Source organism: Stomoxys calcitrans, chromosome 3 (genome assembly GCF_963082655.1).
Source record: "Stomoxys calcitrans chromosome 3, idStoCalc2.1, whole genome shotgun sequence".
Lineage (NCBI taxonomy): Eukaryota > Metazoa > Arthropoda > Insecta > Diptera > Muscidae > Stomoxys > Stomoxys calcitrans.
The window spans coordinates 79455475-79473708 of NC_081554.1; the positions used below are offsets into that span (position 1 = coordinate 79455475).

An 18234-nucleotide genomic window follows, 5' to 3' on the forward strand; every position below is an offset into this window, starting at 1 on the left:
AAGGTATACTGTCATACCGACGATTGGCTTAAATATCTTCTCAGACAGCCAGGCAGCCCTCAAATCCCTGGCGAACGTATTTCTGAACACAAAAACCGCCCTCGACGTTCGCCGATCTCTCAACTAGATGGTTGAACAGTTCAAAATTCATCTGTTCTGGGTGCCGGGCCACAGAGATATCGCAGGGAATTGTAAAGCGGACGAGCTTGCGAGACTAGGAACTACCCTACACATTCCAGGGAAACTGGAATCTGTGGGTATGCTTCTAGCGACATGTAAGCTAAGTTTTTAGGACCAGGTCCGAAGGGCAACGAATGATAGATGGTCACACAGAGGGGGTCATGAGCATTCCAAAACTATGTGACCTAATCTAGACTTGAAGAGGTCTACTGCTTTGCTGTTTCTGGCTAGAACAAACGTCTCAGTCATTGTGTCCGTCATAACAAGTCACTGTCTAATCGGAAAACATACCAATAGACTAAAGGTAGCCAGTAACGACTATTGCAGAAGTTGTGAGGATATAGAAAAAGAAAAGACTATAGAACACCTTCTGTGTGAGTGGCCCGCACTGGCCGTCAGAAGAAGTTCCACTTTAGGTTCTCTTTTCTTTGAGAACCTGTCTGATTTAGCGGATTTGAACATTCACAAGTTGTTGGGCTTTTTAAAGCGATCTGGATGGTTCACCGGTAGGAAATAGAAGGCATCTTCCTGCTTCTATTCCTGTGGTATCACAATGGACGAAAACGTCGAAGTGAGTCTGATGGCAGACTGCCACTTAAACCTTACCTAACCATTTAGTATTTAGAGCGCACAACAAGTCGATTATTGGCTTAGGTGTAAGTCCATAGTGGTATAGGGTGGATTAATATCCGCACCCTTTTTTGTACTCTCCACCATAGGATGGGGTATACTAATTTCGTCATCCTGTTTGTAACACCTCGAAATATGCGTCGGAGACCCCATAAAGTACATGTATTCTTGATCGTCATGTCATTTTAAGTGGATCTAGCCATGTCCGTCTGTCCGTCCGTCCGTCTCTCTGTTGAAAGGACGCTAACTTTCGCTTGAAATTTTGCACAAATACTTTTATTAGTGTAGGTCGGTTGGAATTGTAAATGGGCCAAATCGGTCTATGTTTTGATATAGCTGGCATAAACCGATCTTGGGTCTTGACTTCTTGAGCCTCTAGAGGGCGCAATTCTCGACCGATTTGACTTAAGTTTTGCAAGTGGTCTTTTGGTATCACTTCCAACAGCTGCGCTACGTATGGTTTAAATACGTCCATGTTTTGATGTAGCTGCCATATAAACCGATCTTAGGTCTTGACTTCTTGAGCCTCTAGATGGAGCAATTCTCATCCGATTTGACTGAAATTTTGCACGTGGTGTTTTGGTATCACTTCCAATAGCTGTATTAAGTATGATTTATATCGGTCCATGTTTTGATATAGCTGTCATATAAACCGTTCTTGGGTCTTGACTTCTTGAACCTCCACAGGGCGCAATTCTCGTCCGATTTGACTTAAATTTTGCACGTGGTCTTTTGGTATCACTTCCAACAACTGCGCTACGTATGGTTCAAATACGTCCATGTTTTGATGTAGCTGCCATATAAACCGATCTTAGGTCTTGACTTCTTGAGCCTCTAGAGGGCGCAATTCTCGTCCGATTTGACTGAAATTTTGTACGTGGTGTTTTGGTATCACTTCCAACAGCTGTACTAAGTATGATTTATATCAGTCCATAATCTGGTATAGCTGTCATATAAACCGATCTTGGATGTTGACTTCTTGAGGCATTACGGCGCGCAGTTTTCATCCGATTTGGCTAAAATTTTGCATTAGGTGTTCCGTTATGACTTCCAATTACTGTGATAAGTATGGCGCAAACCGGTACATAAACTAATATAGCTGCCATATAAACCGATCTGGGATCTTGATTTCTTGAGCCTCTAGAGGGCGCAATTCTCATCCTATTTGGCAGAAATTTTTTTACAACGGCTTCTCTCATGAGCTTCAATATACGAGTCTAATATGGTCTGAATCCATCAACAGCTTGATACAGCTCCCATATAAACCTATCTCCCGAATTTGTTTTTGAGCCCCTACGATGAGCAATTCTTATCCGAATAAAGTGAAATATTACGCAATGACTTCTACAATGTTCAACATTCATTTATGGTCCGAATCGGACTATAACTTGATACAGCTCCAACAGCATAACAGTTCTTCTTTAATATTCTTTGTTTGCCTAAAAAGAGATACCGCGCATAGAACTTGGCAAATGCGAGCCATGGTGGATGGTATATAAGATTCGGCCCGGCCGAACTTAGCACGCTCTTACTTGTTCAACCTAACCTAATCAAACCAAATTTGAATTACACTATTGAATTGATTACAAAATTTTTCAAGTATTCAAAAAAGTTCAATACACTCGGCCTTTTGTAGCACGCATTATTAGAAGCAATTCATGCCATCTGTTCACACAAATTTGCAACATTGTCACGACATCATCAAACCTTCTAGCATTTGGCGAACTTACAGGAGAAGTACTCGAAGCAAGAAATTCTGGTTTCAAATGGATGCAACTATTCAACACAAACTGTGTAGGCGCTCGGTCTTCTTAGGAGCTATATCCTAATTCCGACCTAATTACGATGTGGTCTAAGACAATCTTCAAACACTTGTTTAAACGGCATCGTGACAGACCATTCCAGTCTAACTTAGAACGATGGTTAAGACTACATATATATGATTAAACCATTTACGATCAATATCTAACTAAATATATTAAAGTTTAAAGTTTCGAATATTGAAAAACAATTCTTATTCCTTCTTATTCCTTGCCTTTCATACTTATATAATTCCATTTTCTTCACTTCATGTTATTCACAAAAAATGTTCCCTATACTTAAGCCCTAATTATTTTAATCATTTAAATATAATTTTTTAATATATGTACGGATTTTTATTTGTTTATTTCTGTGTACACTGCCAAGCGTCGAGTCGATTTTATCTGCAAAGAAAAGAAAACGGAGAGAAGAAAACATTATAAGTATTATTAAATGAATTGATATTGACAATACAATCTTACTAAATGAGTACTTAATTATTATTGTATATAAATAAACAAAATAATAACAAAGAGCATACATTATGTTACGATAAACCATAGAACAGAAAAAGAACCCGCCACAAAAATATTTTTGTACGTTAGAAGGCGATGGCATTTTTTAAAGTTAAAGGTTTGCCCTGAGTTGACTTGCATACATAATCAATGAATTGTTTTTATGATAATGAATTCGAAGAAAAAATTCCTAAAGTTATAACTGCAACATGGTATTGTGTATATAAGGTTAGGTTAAGGTGACTGTTTGGTATCAGACTAACTCATATAATTGTGTATTATATGACAATACAATAAAGTGGTAAGGAAATCAGTATGAATTTTACTCTCTTCGGTTCACTTTAGCTTAATTGGGCATGTTTTCTAAGAACAGTAATCGCAAAACGGCAAATGTCCCCATTTTGCTGTATTTACAAACACAGAACACTCCAGAACGGTGCCTCCTTCTGTTCGGGTCTATCTGTATATTCTGAAGGTTCAGAATATGGCGGAATGTCTATAGACCAGAACTCTCCGTAAGAAAGATTAGGTTTAAGTGGCAGTCTGCCATTAGACTCACTTAGACGTTTTAGTCCATTGTGATACCACAGGAACAGGAGAAGGAAGTAGCCTTCTAGTTCCTACCGTTGAACTATCCAGATCGCTTTAAAAAGCCCGCTAAATCAGATCAGACGGGTTCTCAAAAAAATGAGAACTTAAGGTGGGACTCCTTCTGACTGTTAGTGCAGGACACACACACAGAAGGTGTTCTATAGTCACTTCTTCTTCGATGTCCTCACAGCTTCTGCAAAAGTCGTTACTGGCAACCTTCAGTCTGTCAGCATGTTTTCCGATTAGACAGCGACCTGTCATGACGGACGCAATGACTAAGACGTCTGTACTAGCCAATGACAGCAAAGCAATAGACCTCTTCAAGTCTAGATTAGGCCACATAATTCTGGAATGCTCATCTATCATTCGTTGTTCGTGCATGGTTCTGAAAACTTAGCTTACAAGTCGCTAGAGGCATACCCACAGATTCCAGTATCCCTGGAATGTGAAGGATCTTTAGAGTATACCCCAAAGCCCACCTGTTTGTTTAGTTTGGAACCATCCGTATAGAAGTCTATGTAAGATCATGTTACACGGATGGATCAAAGCTAGAGGACAGAGTGGGTCTGGGGGTTTACATTGCGAACCCAGGGACTGAGATCTGTTTTAGACTGCCTGACCATAATACGGTCCTGCAGGCGGAGATCCGAGCGATCACGGAATGCTTGAAGTGGTGTGGTGCTAACGCGAGGACGTCGAGTGTGAACATCTTTACAGACAGTAAAATTGCCATAAGGGCAATAACATCCGGTAAGGTAACGCCTTCTCTGAGGATGGCAAAATCTGCATCGTTTGGGTGCCGGGCCATAACGGAGTAAGGGGAAATGAAAGTGCTGACAATTTGGCGGTGAAGGCCAGAGGACTACCGTCAATAAACTTGGTTAACCCGAAACCTTTCGGGTGGACGCAGTTCGAGTTAAGGGAGTAGGCGACAAATGCGCATGCAACATTGTGGAACAGCGAAACGGTCGGTAGGACGGCGAAAATCCTATGGGGGGATCCAGAATGTGAAAAGACGAGGCTATTACATAATGGAAGCAAGAAGGAGGTCAGTATAGCTATTGGTATCATAACGGGAAACATAGGACTACGAGCTCACTCATGTAAAATCGGTGCGGCAAGTGATAGCAAGTGCAGGGCATGGGGTAAGATGATGAGACGTTGGAGCATTTCCTTTGTCATTGTCCGGCTTTCGTGTCCAACAGATACCGGTACATAGGTGGAGACACAATATCAGACATGAACCAACTTAGGGGAGTGGTATTGAAAATAATTAAGGATTTTGTAAGTAGCACGGAATTCCTAAATTAAAATTTTCTTTTTAGAGGTTACTTTCTAGTTTTTAGAGAGCACAACAAGCCGATTACTGGCTAAGGTGTATGTCCATAGTGGCATGGGGTGGATTAATATCTGCACCCACTTTTCGACCTAACCTAACCTAACGTCTCTTACCAGGGATATTGTAGTTTCAATCGGTTCTATCAGGAATACTGGTACGGTAATTTTTAATAAAAAGCGGCTCAGAAAGGCTGCAATCCACACTGCCTGACGCATGGGATATTGTATCAAGGATAACATAGTGTCCTTAGCCGCCACATGTCCATCTTCCTTTGCCTCTTGGCAGCGGTTGCTGCAATGTCCAGAGGCATAAGATGTAGCATTGAATTCAGTGCATCAGATGGTGTCGTCCTCAGTGCGGCTGTGATGCACAAACAAGCCATCCCTTGGATCCGGTGAAGTATTGAGCAGTAGGTGGACTTTTGAAGCGCCGTCCACCAGACCACAACACCATATAGCATTACAGGTCTGACAACTGCAGTATATACCCAATGCATGACACTCGGTCTGAACCCCAAACTTTTGCCAGTGGCTCTCTTGCAGGTGTATAGGGAGAGAGTTACCTTTCTTGCCCTTTCCAGAATGTTGGATTTGAAGTTCAATTAACTGTCCAGCAAAACACCCAGGCATTTTCCGCTTTCTGTAAATGGAACATTCTCTCCTCCCAAGGAGACAGGCTCCACTGTAGGCAACTTGTATCTCCTGCTGATAAGAACTACTTCTGTCTTGCACGGATTTATAAATAGACCACTTTCGGTAGCTGGGAAGCTTTCCCGTATCCACAATTGCAACATCATCAGCAATTGTGGATACGGGAAAGCTGGCGATCACTTTTACGCCTTTTTCTTCCATAGACAATAATATATTGTCAATGGCTATATTCCAAAGTAGAGGAGACAGTACACCTTCTTGAGGAGTTCCTTTGCTGACCTATCTTTTTAGATTCGCAGATTCCAAGCCTGCAGTAATGCATCTTTTAGTAAGTTATTAATAAAAATTTTTACGGTACAATCGATGCCTAAAAACTCCAACTCCTTTATGATTGACGTCGGTTTTACATTATTGAAAGTATCTTCAACGTCAAGAAATGTTACTATTGTAAATTCCTTGACAGCGAGAGAACCTTCTATGCAGCCGACTAGGTCGTAAAGGGCTGTTTCAGTGGATATGCCTTTACTATATGCATGCTGCTGCTGCGACAGGCGACCTCCAGGGATCCTTGCCCTAAGATATGTTTCTATCTACCTGTCCAGAGTCTTGAGCTCCGTAAGATAAATTGCTTCCAATCCATCAACAAGGAAGTACACGTCTCCTATAGAGAACGAGATTCAAGCCGCCGCGGAACCCTCTACCTTATCGATAATTCTGTGATGAGCAGATCTGCAAAGAGCCTTCCAATCCATCAACAAGGAAGTACACGTCTCCTATAGAGAACGAGATTCAAGCCGCCGCGGAACCCTCTACCTTATCGATAATTCTGTGATGAGTAGATCTGCAAAGAGCCTGATAGCTGTAAACCATGCATCTTTAAGTTTTTACGGTTTTGAATCTTGGGCCATATAAGCCAGGAAAGCCAGTCAGTAGAGAAATTGATTTTACTCATGCCTGACTAATATCATTCCAAGTGCTGAGCGGCAGACGTATAAATCATCACAGAGACCATTAAAGCTGTCGCAATTACAGCAGAAACCAGATCATGGTTAGGGTTCAGATTTTTCAGAAGTCATTTTCCACAACTGATTCCTTAGTTCATCGTTACAGATGTATGATGAATGACCTCCTTTTTATAGTCGTTTTTTTTCGCTTTGGAGAATTTTTACATGCCTTTATGGTACTGAAACGCAAAATATTAAACAAATAAAAGCTTGCTAAATCCGAATTTTATATACGCTCCAGAGTGGAATTAATAGTGCGAAATTTGAAACAAATCTGATAGGAAATGCGCACTTTAGTGGATAAAGAAATAAAATTGGGGAATCTGTCTGCGATCGAAGACTCCTCCATTCCTTCTAGGTTTCGTCGCCTCGATTATACTGCGATGGTATGAGCTGCTCCCATCCTTAGTCCATTCTCCCATCGCCTTAAGTCTCAAAGCCGCAGTGGCTGCCTCATACTTAATCTGAATGTATATGGGTCGGATATCTAGAATAGTTTCGAGTGCCCTAGTGAGCGTGGTCCTCTTCGCTCCGCTTATGCAAAGACAACTTGTTTTGTGAAGCTGTAGTTTGGTCCTTATTTTGCGCTTTTTCTCCATGCTCCTGTAGAGTCAGTAAACTATCCTCTGATTCAGACCCTATTTCGAGCCTATGGCCCGTCTACATAGTGCCCAGCCTCTGTGAGCCTTCTCATTACGTTCCTGAATGTGACACTCCCAATTAAGTTTCCTATCCAAGATCACTCCTAAGTATTGGGTTGCCCAAAAAGTAATTACGAATTTTTCATATAGTCGGCGTTGACAAATTTTTTCACAGCTTGTGACTCTGTAATTGCTTTCTTTCTTCTGTCAGTTATCAGCTGTTACTTTTAGCTTGCTTTAGAAAAAAGTGTAACAAAAAGTATATTTGATTAAAGTTCATTCTAAGTTTTATTAAAAATGCATTTACTTTCTTTTAAAAAATCCGCAATTACTTTTTGGGCAACCCAATATTTGACCTTGTAAGTTCCCATTTATTATTTACATAGACCAAATTTCTTTTCATATTTCATGCTTCAACAAAATATTTTAATATTATAAATAATCAAAATATTTAATGTTCATTTGTACAAAATAAATATTTGCTTTATCCATGGCATAAAGAATACTTCCATGAGAACAGGCAATTAACGATGATCATGAAATGCCTGGGGCACATGGTTTTACTATACGCTTACAGTCATTAAAATTTATTTGAGAAGAACAACAATTAAGGTTAATTGTCAAAAATGTGCAACCAATGAAAACATTTTGCGATGATTATATTTTATAAAGCATATGGTGAATCTCGTTCTAAATTTGACAAGCAGTAGTGATATTAAGATTGGCATATACGAATTTGTAGTACCATTTTTTATAATTTCTTAATTTCTGCAAAAGACGATTAGTTTCTTTCCAGCATTAGTTATAATAAAATAATCCTTGTTTTATGAGACGGGCGGCGAGGTAGCCGAGTTGGTAGCTTACTTGGAGTACCAGTGCAGGGGTCGTGGAAACGATTCCCGCAAGAAGCCTTGGTCTGTCGCTACAGTGGTATCACAATGGACATAATATTGTCTTAGTGAGTCTGTAAAGGACTGCCATTTTTACCTAAGCTACCTAACCTATGACACGGATGGGCCACTTACTTTACTTTAATTGGCTATGACAGAACATTTGTTCCACAAGCCGAACATAGATAAGCGTTCCAAGCGCCTCGATCTTCTGCGCTCATTTTAAAATCTCTTACACCAAGTTTCGAGGTGTCTCCCACCACTTGATCTTTCCATCGGCCTTTGGTCTTCCCAGTTTGCGTGTACCACCGTGTATGCCTTCAAAAGACTCCTTTGCTGGAGCTTCTTAATCCATTCTATCAACATGACCTAGCCAAAGCAGTTTAATTTTAAAGCGTCTAACTATTCTATCGTCGTCATACAGCTCGTGGTTCATACGTCGCCTATATTCTCCATTAACGCCACATATTTTACGAAAAATACTTCTTTTTAATTTTTCAATTTTTTTGCCTGTAGGGGCGAAGATCATTAAATTTTACAATTTTTGTTTGTTTCTCTTTCGAGACGAGCTCAATGATCGGAGATGCAAATGGAACGCTAAACAACTCCTTCGTCCAACTCCTGTTAGGGCGGAGATCATTAAATTTTACATTTTTTGTTTGTTTTTTTTTTTTGAGACGAGCTCAATGATCGGAGTTGTTTAGTTGTGTAGTACGGAAGAAGTCTAATTTGCCACAGAAAGAATGTCTCTCATTACACAAATATACATGCATTAGGAAAAAGTACAGCTAATGGACAGGGTTGTCGAGTGTGGTTAATGTGGTAATTGTATCATAGATGCGTTTTCGCTATTAAAACGATTCAAATACAACATACCAACGCACGGCCCTTGAAGCCATCACACCTAATATGGTTGAAAAGTCTTTTAACCAAAGACGAAACGCGCTCGTCTCGAAAGAGAAACAAACAAAAATTGAAAAATAGGTCTCTCAAATACTCCAAGCACTGCCTCATCTGCTTTCCCAAGTACCATAACGTGTTGTTAATACGAGTAATATCAGTGTCTTGTATACTGTAATCTTTGTCTGTCGAGAGGTAACCTTGGTTCTAAACAGTAACATCTGTTTGCCAGTATTATTCTTCGCTTCATCTCAAAACTGGTGTCATTCGTTTCGGTTACGGCGGTGCCGAGGTAGATAAAGTTACTGACTATCTCAAAGTTGTGGTTCCCAACTTTCTCTATTTTCATTATCTGCTCGGTTGTACAAGGCGTTTTGGGAGTTGAAACCATTCATTTCGTCTTATCTCCATTTACTGCCAGACCCATTGTCACTGAATCTCTTTCGATTCTCGACTGTCGATATCGTCGGTATAGACAAGTAGCATGTGTTCTTTTGTGATTAGTGCGCCATATCTACTCACTTCTACAGGAGGATATTAAAGAGATCACACGATAGGCTGTCTCCTTGTTTAATGCCTCGTTTGGTATTGAATGGTTCTTTCCTATTCTTACTGAGGAACGCGTATCGGCAAGTGCCATCCTACAGAGTCTTATTAATTTTGCAGGAATACCAAACTCAGACATGGCTTGAAATACCTTTGAACGTAAAGGGGTATCGAAAGCGGCTTTGCAGTCAACATAGAGATGGTAGGTGTTGATTTGTCCTTCTCGGGTCTTTTCCAAGATTTGGCGCAGTGTGAATATCTGGTCCAGGGTGGATTTACTAGGTTTAAAGCCGCATTGATAGGGCCCAACTATCTCATTGACTTTAGGTGTTAATCTTTCATACAGTACGCTCGAGAATATCTTGCATGCGATGGGGAGTAGATTTATTTCTCTGTAGTTGGCACATTCCGTCTTGTCTCCTTTCTTGTGTACGGGACATAGTATGCTGAAGTTCCAATCATCGGGTATGCGTTCTGTTAGCCAAATAAGCTGATGCATACGCCTTATCAGCGTGTCGCCTCAGTCTTTAATAGTTCAACGGTTAACCCTTCGGCTTCTGCTGCCTTGTTGTACTTTAGTCGGGTCACTGCTACTTGGACCTCATTCTGACTAGGAGGTAAACATTCTATACCATCATCATGGATTGGTTCTGCGGTATCCTCTTCGCCCCCAACATCAGACACTAGCAGTTGGGTAAAATGTTCTTTCCACATTTCCTTCTTTGTCTCTGCAGGAGAATGTGCCTGCCTGCGGATGGGTCACTATGTTTCTTATTATATGTATATAGTCAATCAAATAAATTTACATACACAACGTTTATTAAACAAAAATTAAGCGGCAAATGGCAAGTTAAAAAAAGAAAATTCTGTAAATTTTTTTTACTTTATTGAACTACATATTCACCATGCATGTATTTAAATAAGACATTACTAATAGATATTGCAGCAGTCCAAAATGTATAACGGCGTAAGTATATTAACAATCTCGTATAGGGTACTAAAACGCGTAATATATTTTGGATAAATATGAACTATTAAAATAGCCATCAAAATGTTGCATGTGGTCTGTAAAAGAAAATTTCACAACAATATAAACTCTTGGTCTGATGCGAGGGAATAAATTCCTGCAAGGTTAAATGAGATGCATAGACATATTTAAAGTAGAAAATATTATAAACATTAGGACTATTTATTATTTACTAGGGTTGTCTAAAAATTTTTAATCTAGATATGACCAGATGTATATAATTGTTTCAAGAAAAAATTCTGGTATGAAGTTATCGTTCGATTAAAAGGATGGATGGAACTGAGCCTCCCATCTTTGATCTGATTTTAGTCAAGAATCAGTAAGAAAAGGCAAAAGTCGAGCGGAGCCGATTATATAATACCCTACACCACTTAGTATACGTTCTACTTTTAATATATAGAACTTATCTCCAAGTCTAGTCAGACTTTAATTTTGCACACCTATCAAAATATCGAATAGAACCTTGTAAGATTTTCTTAGGATAGAGCAAAAATTATGGATTTTTCAGCCTTAAAAAGTCATATCTGATAAAACATATATATGGGAGTAGATATTGCTCTGGGACATCAAATGCAATATCTCACGCCCATTATTTGAAAAAAATTATCTTTACTGCCTTAAAAGGTAATATCGGATGATAGATATAAATGAGAGCTATATCTAAATCTGGACCGATTTTCATGAAACTTTGCACACGTTTTAGAACGCTTAATTTTGTGCTTAATTTTAGAGATAATTATAGAGATAGGTCAAAAATGTGGTTGTTATAGCCTCAAAATTCCACATCGGATAGAAGATATATATGGGAGCTATATCTAAATCTAATCCGATTTTGACGAAATTTTGAAAATCTATGTACACGTCAAATAAAATACCTAGTACTAAATTTTGCAAAGATAGGATTAAATTGTGGCTTTTACAGCCTTAAAAGCCCTTATCGGATGAAAGATATATATGGGAGCTATATCTAAATCTGAACTGATTTTTTTCAAAATCAATAGCGTTCGTCTTTGGGTAAAAGAAGTGACATGTGCAAAATTTCATGGCAATTGGATAATAAATGCAACCTGTACCTTGATCACAAGAATACATGGACAGACAGACAGACGGACATAGCTTTATCGAATCAGGAAGTGATATACCCTACACCACCACTGTGGTACAGGGTATAGAAAAGTTGAGAATACAGTCTCAGGGTTGTGTTACATTCTCAATCAGATCCCGAGAAGGAGTTGTAGATTTTACTCCTATCCTCACTATTGGTTCGAACAAGTCTAAATGAGAGAAATCGAATAGGAAATGCGCCCTCTAGAGGCTCAATCAGTGCAATCGGGAGATCGGTTTATATGGGAGCTACATCAGGTTATGAACCGATTTAGGCCATAATTGACATAGTTGTTGGAAGTCAACAAAACACGTCATGTGAAATTTCAAGCAAATCAGTTAAGAATTGCTCCCTCTAGATGCTCAAGAAGTCAAGATGTAAAATCGGTGTATATAGGAACTATATCAGGTTATATACCACCTTGAATCATACTTAGCACAGTTCTTGGAAGTCGTAATAAAACACTTCATACAACCAAATTTCAGCTAAATCGGATAAGAATAGCGCGTTTTAGAGGCTCTAATTGGACGATCGGTTTATATGGGAGCTGTATCAGGTTAAGACCTTTTTAAACTATACTTGGCACGATTATTGTGAGTGTGCTAAACAAATCGGATAAGAATTGCGCCTTTTAGAGGTTCAAGAAATCAAATCTGAAGATCGGTTTATATGGCAGCTATATCAGGTTAAGAACCAATTTTAACCATACTTAGAACGGTTGCAATGGATATAAACTGCAATTGTCAGACCATCATGCTATATAGTGCTGTGGCCTGGTAGACAGTGTTTCAAAAGTTCATCTACTGTTCAATACTCAGCAGGATCCAAAGGATGACTTGTTTGTGCATCACAACCGCACTGAGGGCGACACCATCTGATACACTATATTTAATGCAACAACTAATGTCTCTGGACATTGTGGTTAGACAAATTACTGCGAATATTGCTGTGAGACTAAAGGAGCATTATCTTTGGTCATGCGGCGCATACGGACACTATGTTATCCATTATACAATAACTGATATCCTAGGCAGTATGAATTACACATTACCTGAGCCACTAATTCCGAACTAGATTATCAGGTGGGCTTTGGGGTGTACTCTTAAGAACTGGGCCTGGTATTATCGAGAAGGTTACCCGACTACTGTAGTTTGTATCAAGTGGAGATCCTCGCAATTAGAGAAGTGGTGGAATGGCTAAGATGTAATGGCATAACGACGATTGTCATATCTATCTTCTCTTTCTCCAATCAGATAGCCCGGCAGCCAATATATTGGGTTGCCCAAAAAGTAATTGCGGATTTTTCATATAGTCGGCGTTGACAAATTTTTTCACAGCTTGTGACTCTGTAATTGCATTCTTTCTTCTGTCAGTTATCAGCTGTTACTTTTAGCTTGCTTTAGAAAAAAAGTGTAAAAAAGTATATTTGATTAAAGTTCATTCTAAGTTTTATTAAAAATGTATTTACTTTCTTTTAAAAAATCCGCAATTACTTTTTGGGCAACCTAATATTTATGGGAAACAAATTTCCGAAATCAAAAATCACCCTCTTCTTCCGCTCTTCCAACGAGATGGCTGAACAGTTAAAAATTTAACAGTTCTGAGTGCCGGGCTACAGAGATGCCCCAGGGAACTGTAGGTTGTCCGTAAAGACTATCGCCGAAACTATGAGGACGCCTGATTTGGCAAGTTGTTTAGCTTTTTAAAGCGATCTGAATAGTTCAAAGGTAGGAAATAGAAGGCATCTTCCTTCTCCTGTTCCTGTGCTATCAAAATGGAGGAAAACGTCTAAGTGAGTCTGTCACTTAAACCGAACCTAACATAGGCTCCTTCAAGAACTTAACCTGTATATTAAAGATATACAGATCTGCGTCAAATTTCAGTTCAATACCCAATTTTTGAAGGCTGTAGTATGATTACAACAAACGTAGTGTCAGACGGACGGACAGACACATGGACATCGTTAAATTGCCGTAGAATTTTACAACGATTAAGAATATATACGAGTATATTTGTAAGGACGGAAATTCGTTTTTTCCATGTGTAGCAAACGGCATGACTGAAAAATAAACCCCTACCCTCTCCCCTGGATCGCATTTGTCAAATATTCTTGATGATTACTTCCTATAAGTAGAGAATAACAACATGCGAAAATTATCGCGTGTGAAATATCAGTCCAATCAGATAATAAATGGTATGGATATCAAAAGTTCAGCAAGTTAAATCGGTAGATGGGAGCTATATTAGGATATATATGGTAACTATATAAGGTTATATACCCATTTGGATCATACTAGGGACCATTGTAGGTCATATAAACAACTTTTAGCCTAAGGGATTGGATTGATTGGATAAGGATTGGATTGGATTGGATTGACGGAAATCTAGTACTGCCATCTGGAAGATCATGTTATACGGATGGATCAAGGATAAACGATAGAGTGGATCTACATTGAGGGTGTAATTTGAGAACCCAAGGACTATGATCTGTTTAAGACTGCCTGACCATAATACGTTTCTGGAGGCGGCGATCCGCGCGATCAAAGAATGCGTGAGGTGGAGCGGTGCTACGTGAGGACGTCGAGTGTGAACATCTTTACGGACAGTAAACTGGCCATCAGGGCAATAACCACAGGGACAGTACGGTAACGAACAGTCTTGGGGTGTATGAAGGAGATTAACGCCTTCTCTGAGAATGTGTACGATCCGTATAGTTTGGGTGCCGGGCTATTACGGAGTAAGTGGGAATGAGAAAGCAGTCGGTTTGGCACAATGAAGGCTAGAGGACTGCCCTTAATAAAACTGGTAAACCCGAAGCTTTTCGGATCGACGAAGTTCGAGTTAACAGCATGTCCAAGAACCTGCATACAATGATGTGGAACGGTCGGTAGGACGGCGAAAGTCCTATGGAGTGATTCGGATTGTGCGCAGACGAGCTATTACTGAAAGGAAGTAAGATGGAGGTCAGTATAGCTTTCGGTATCATAACGGGACACATAGGACTACGAGCTCACTTAAGCAAAATCACTCACTTATGCAAAATGTGAGGAAAATGATGAAACGTTGGAGCATTTTCTATGTAATTTGCCGGGCTTACGGGATAAACAGACACTTATATGGAGACACATTACCCGATATAAACCAACAATTATGGAATTTGTAAGTAGCACAGAATTCCAGACTTAGATTTTTCCAAGGTAACTTTTTAGTATTTGGAGCGCACAACAAGCCGATTACTGGCTTAGTTGCTATCAGTTGCACACATCATCTGATACATATGAAACATTTCATGTGAAAAAATGGATGTTGGAATTAATTACTAACAAATAAGAGCCTGGAGGCCACCGCAGCGCAGAGGTTAGCATGTCCGCCTATGACGTTGAACGCCTGGGTTCGAGTCCAGGCGAGACCATTAGAAAAAATTTTCCGCGGTGGTTTTCCCCTTCTAATGTTGGCAACATTTGTGAGATACTATGCCATGTAGAACTTCTCTCCAAAGAGGTGTGGCACTGCGGCACGCCGTTCGGACTCGGCTATAAAAAGGAGGCCCCTTATTATTGAGCTTAAAACTTGAATCGGACTGCACTCATTGATATGTGAGAAGTTTGCCCCTGTTCCTTAGTGGAATGTTCATTTGCAAAATTTGTATTTGTAAGAGTATGCAAAGTTCGGCCGGGCCAAATTTTATATTCCCTCCACCATGGGTAGTATTTGTCGAGTTCTTTGTGCGGTATCTCTTTTAGGCAAACAAAGATTAATGAATAAGAATTGTTATGCTATTGGAGCTATATCAAGTAATAGTCCGATTCGGACCATGAATGAATTGAATGCTGAACATTGTAGAAGTCATTGTGTAATATTTCAGTACATCCGAATGTAAGAATTGCGCCTTGTAGGGGCTCAAGAACCAAAATCGGGAGATCGGTTTTTATGGGAGCTGTATCAAGGTGTAGATCGATTCAGACTATATTGTACATGTGTGTTTAAGTCATGGGAGAAACCATTTTACAAAATTGCTGCCAAATCGGATGAGAACTGTGCCCTCTAGCGGCTCAAGAATTCAAGATCCCAGATCGGTTTATATGGCAGCTATCAGTATATGTTCCGATTTGCGCTATACTAAACGCAGTTATTGTATATCATAATAAAACACCTTATGCAAATTTTTAGCCAAATCGGATGAGAACTGTGGCCTCTAGCGGCACAAGAAGTCAAGATCCAAGATCAATTTATATGTCAGCTATACCAGGTTATGAACCGATTTGAACCATACTTAGCAGAGTTGTTAGAAGTTACACCAAAACATCACGTGCAAAAAATCAGCCAAATGGGATAAGAATTGCGCCCTCTAAAAGCTGAAGAAATTAAGACCCAAGATCGGTTTATATGGCAGTTATATCAGGTTATGAACCGCTTTGAACCATACTGAACACAGTTGTTGGAAGTGGTACCAAAACACCACGTGCAAACGCCAAATCGGACTAGAATTGCGCCCTCTAGAGGCTCAAGAAATCAAGACCCAAGATCGGTTTACAATCCCAATCGACCCAAACTAATAAAAGTATGTAATAAAAGTATAGTATTAATATACCCCCATCCTATGGTGGAGGGTATAAAAACTTGCTCTATGTGAGACACAAGTGGATCAAAAAAATTTCAATACTTATGAAAAATACTTGTCGCCTCTTACATTATAAAGGAAGTCATATAAATAAAGAAAACAAGTAAAAAAAAAATTTCGTATTTCAAAATTCAAATCGGGGAATAAATAAAGCTTTTATGAGCTTCAGACCCTTAATCGGCACATCGGTCTATATGGCAGCTATATCTAAATACAGTTTGATCTTTACCATAATTGGGTCGGATAGCGGATGGCCTAAAACTATTAACAGTTTCAAATTTTTGGGAAATCGGGAAATAAATAGAGCTTTTATGGGCTTCAGACTCTTTATCGGCAGATTGGGTTATATGGCAGCTATATCTAAACACAGTCCGATCTGAACCACATTTGGGTCCTATGTTAGGAGGCGTAAAACTACTCAATTTTTCAGCGAAATCGGTTAAAAAATAAAGCTTGTATGGGCTTTAGACCCTTTATTTGGATATCGGTCTATATGGCAGCTATACCTAAATGTAGCCCGATTTGACCCATATTTTGATTAGGTATCAATAGGCTTCAGATAGCCCTCTGTTTCAAACTTCAGCAAAATCGGGTAATAAATAAAGCTTTTATGGGCTTCAGACACTTTATCGGCAGAACGGTATATATGACAGACATATCTGAATATGGTCCGATCAGAAGCATATTTGGGTCCTATGTTAGGAGGCGTAAAACTACTTACTGTTTAAAATTTCAGTGAATTCGGTTAAAAAATAAAGCTTTTATGGGCTTCAGACCCCTAATCGGGAGATCGGTCTATATGGCAGCTATATCTAAATATAGTCCGATCTGAACCATTTTTGGGTCCTATGTTAGGAGGCGTAAACCTACTCAATGTTTCAAATTTCAGAGAAATCGGCTAAAAATAAAGTTTTTATGGGCTTTAGACACTTTATCTGGAGAGCGGTCTATATGGCAGCTATACCTAAATATAGTCCGATTTGATCCATATTTAGGTCAGGTATCAATAGGCTTCAGATAACCCTCTGTTTCAAATTTCATCCAAAATCGGGTAATAAATAAAGCTCTAATGGGCTTCAGACCCTTTATCGGCTATATATAAATATGGTCCGATATGGACCATATTTGGGTCAGATGTCGGGAGGCCTAAAACTACTTACTGTTTCAAATTTCAAATCGGATAAAAAATAAAGCATTATGGGCATTAGACTCTTTATCGGAAAATTGGTTTATATATCAGCTATATCCAAGTATGGTCCGAGTTGGGCCGTTCAAAAACTTAACCAGCGTGCATCAAAAAGACGTATCTGTGCCAAATTTCAGCTTAATATCTCAATTTTTGAAGGCTGTTGTGCTGTGATTACAACAGACGGATAGACACACGGACATCCTTAAAACGTCTTAGAATTTTACAAAGATCCGAAGTATATATACTTTGTAGGGTCAGAAATTGATATTTCGATGTGTTGCAAACGGAATGGCTAAATGAATATACCCCCTATCTTACGGTGGTGGGTATAAAAATACATGTCGTTTACTGACACCTTTCGTTGTCAAAGAAGTCAAATCGCAAGATTGTTAGCGATGGATTCGGTCTGCGGGCTTTATATTCAAATCGGCGGTTTGGTCTACATGACGAAAAAAGAACAAAAAGAAAATTGAACAAATATTGGGTTCAGGAAATAAAATCAATTTTTACGGTTAAAGAATATATGTATCTAATTTGTGAGACTAGAAAACGCACACAATATGCTTCAATGCAGGTTTGATATTCTACTTGCAACCAGGAATCTCT

General features: G+C 39.3%; 2 protein-coding genes across 4 annotated transcripts in view; both read right to left on the minus strand.

Annotated features, from left to right (window-relative positions):
• Nucleotides 1-18234, minus strand: part of LOC106082738 (vascular endothelial growth factor receptor 1) — a 291986-nt gene that overhangs the window by 76205 nt on the left and 197547 nt on the right. The window lies entirely within an intron of this gene.
• The window catches only part of LOC131996057 (uncharacterized), a 35664-nt gene continuing 20440 nt past the window's right edge, over nt 3011-18234 (minus strand). The window contains exon 3 of the mRNA XM_059365495.1: nt 3011-3014. Coding sequence (XP_059221478.1) covers nt 3011-3014 — 4 coding nt within the window. The remainder of the gene's footprint in view (nt 3015-18234) is intronic.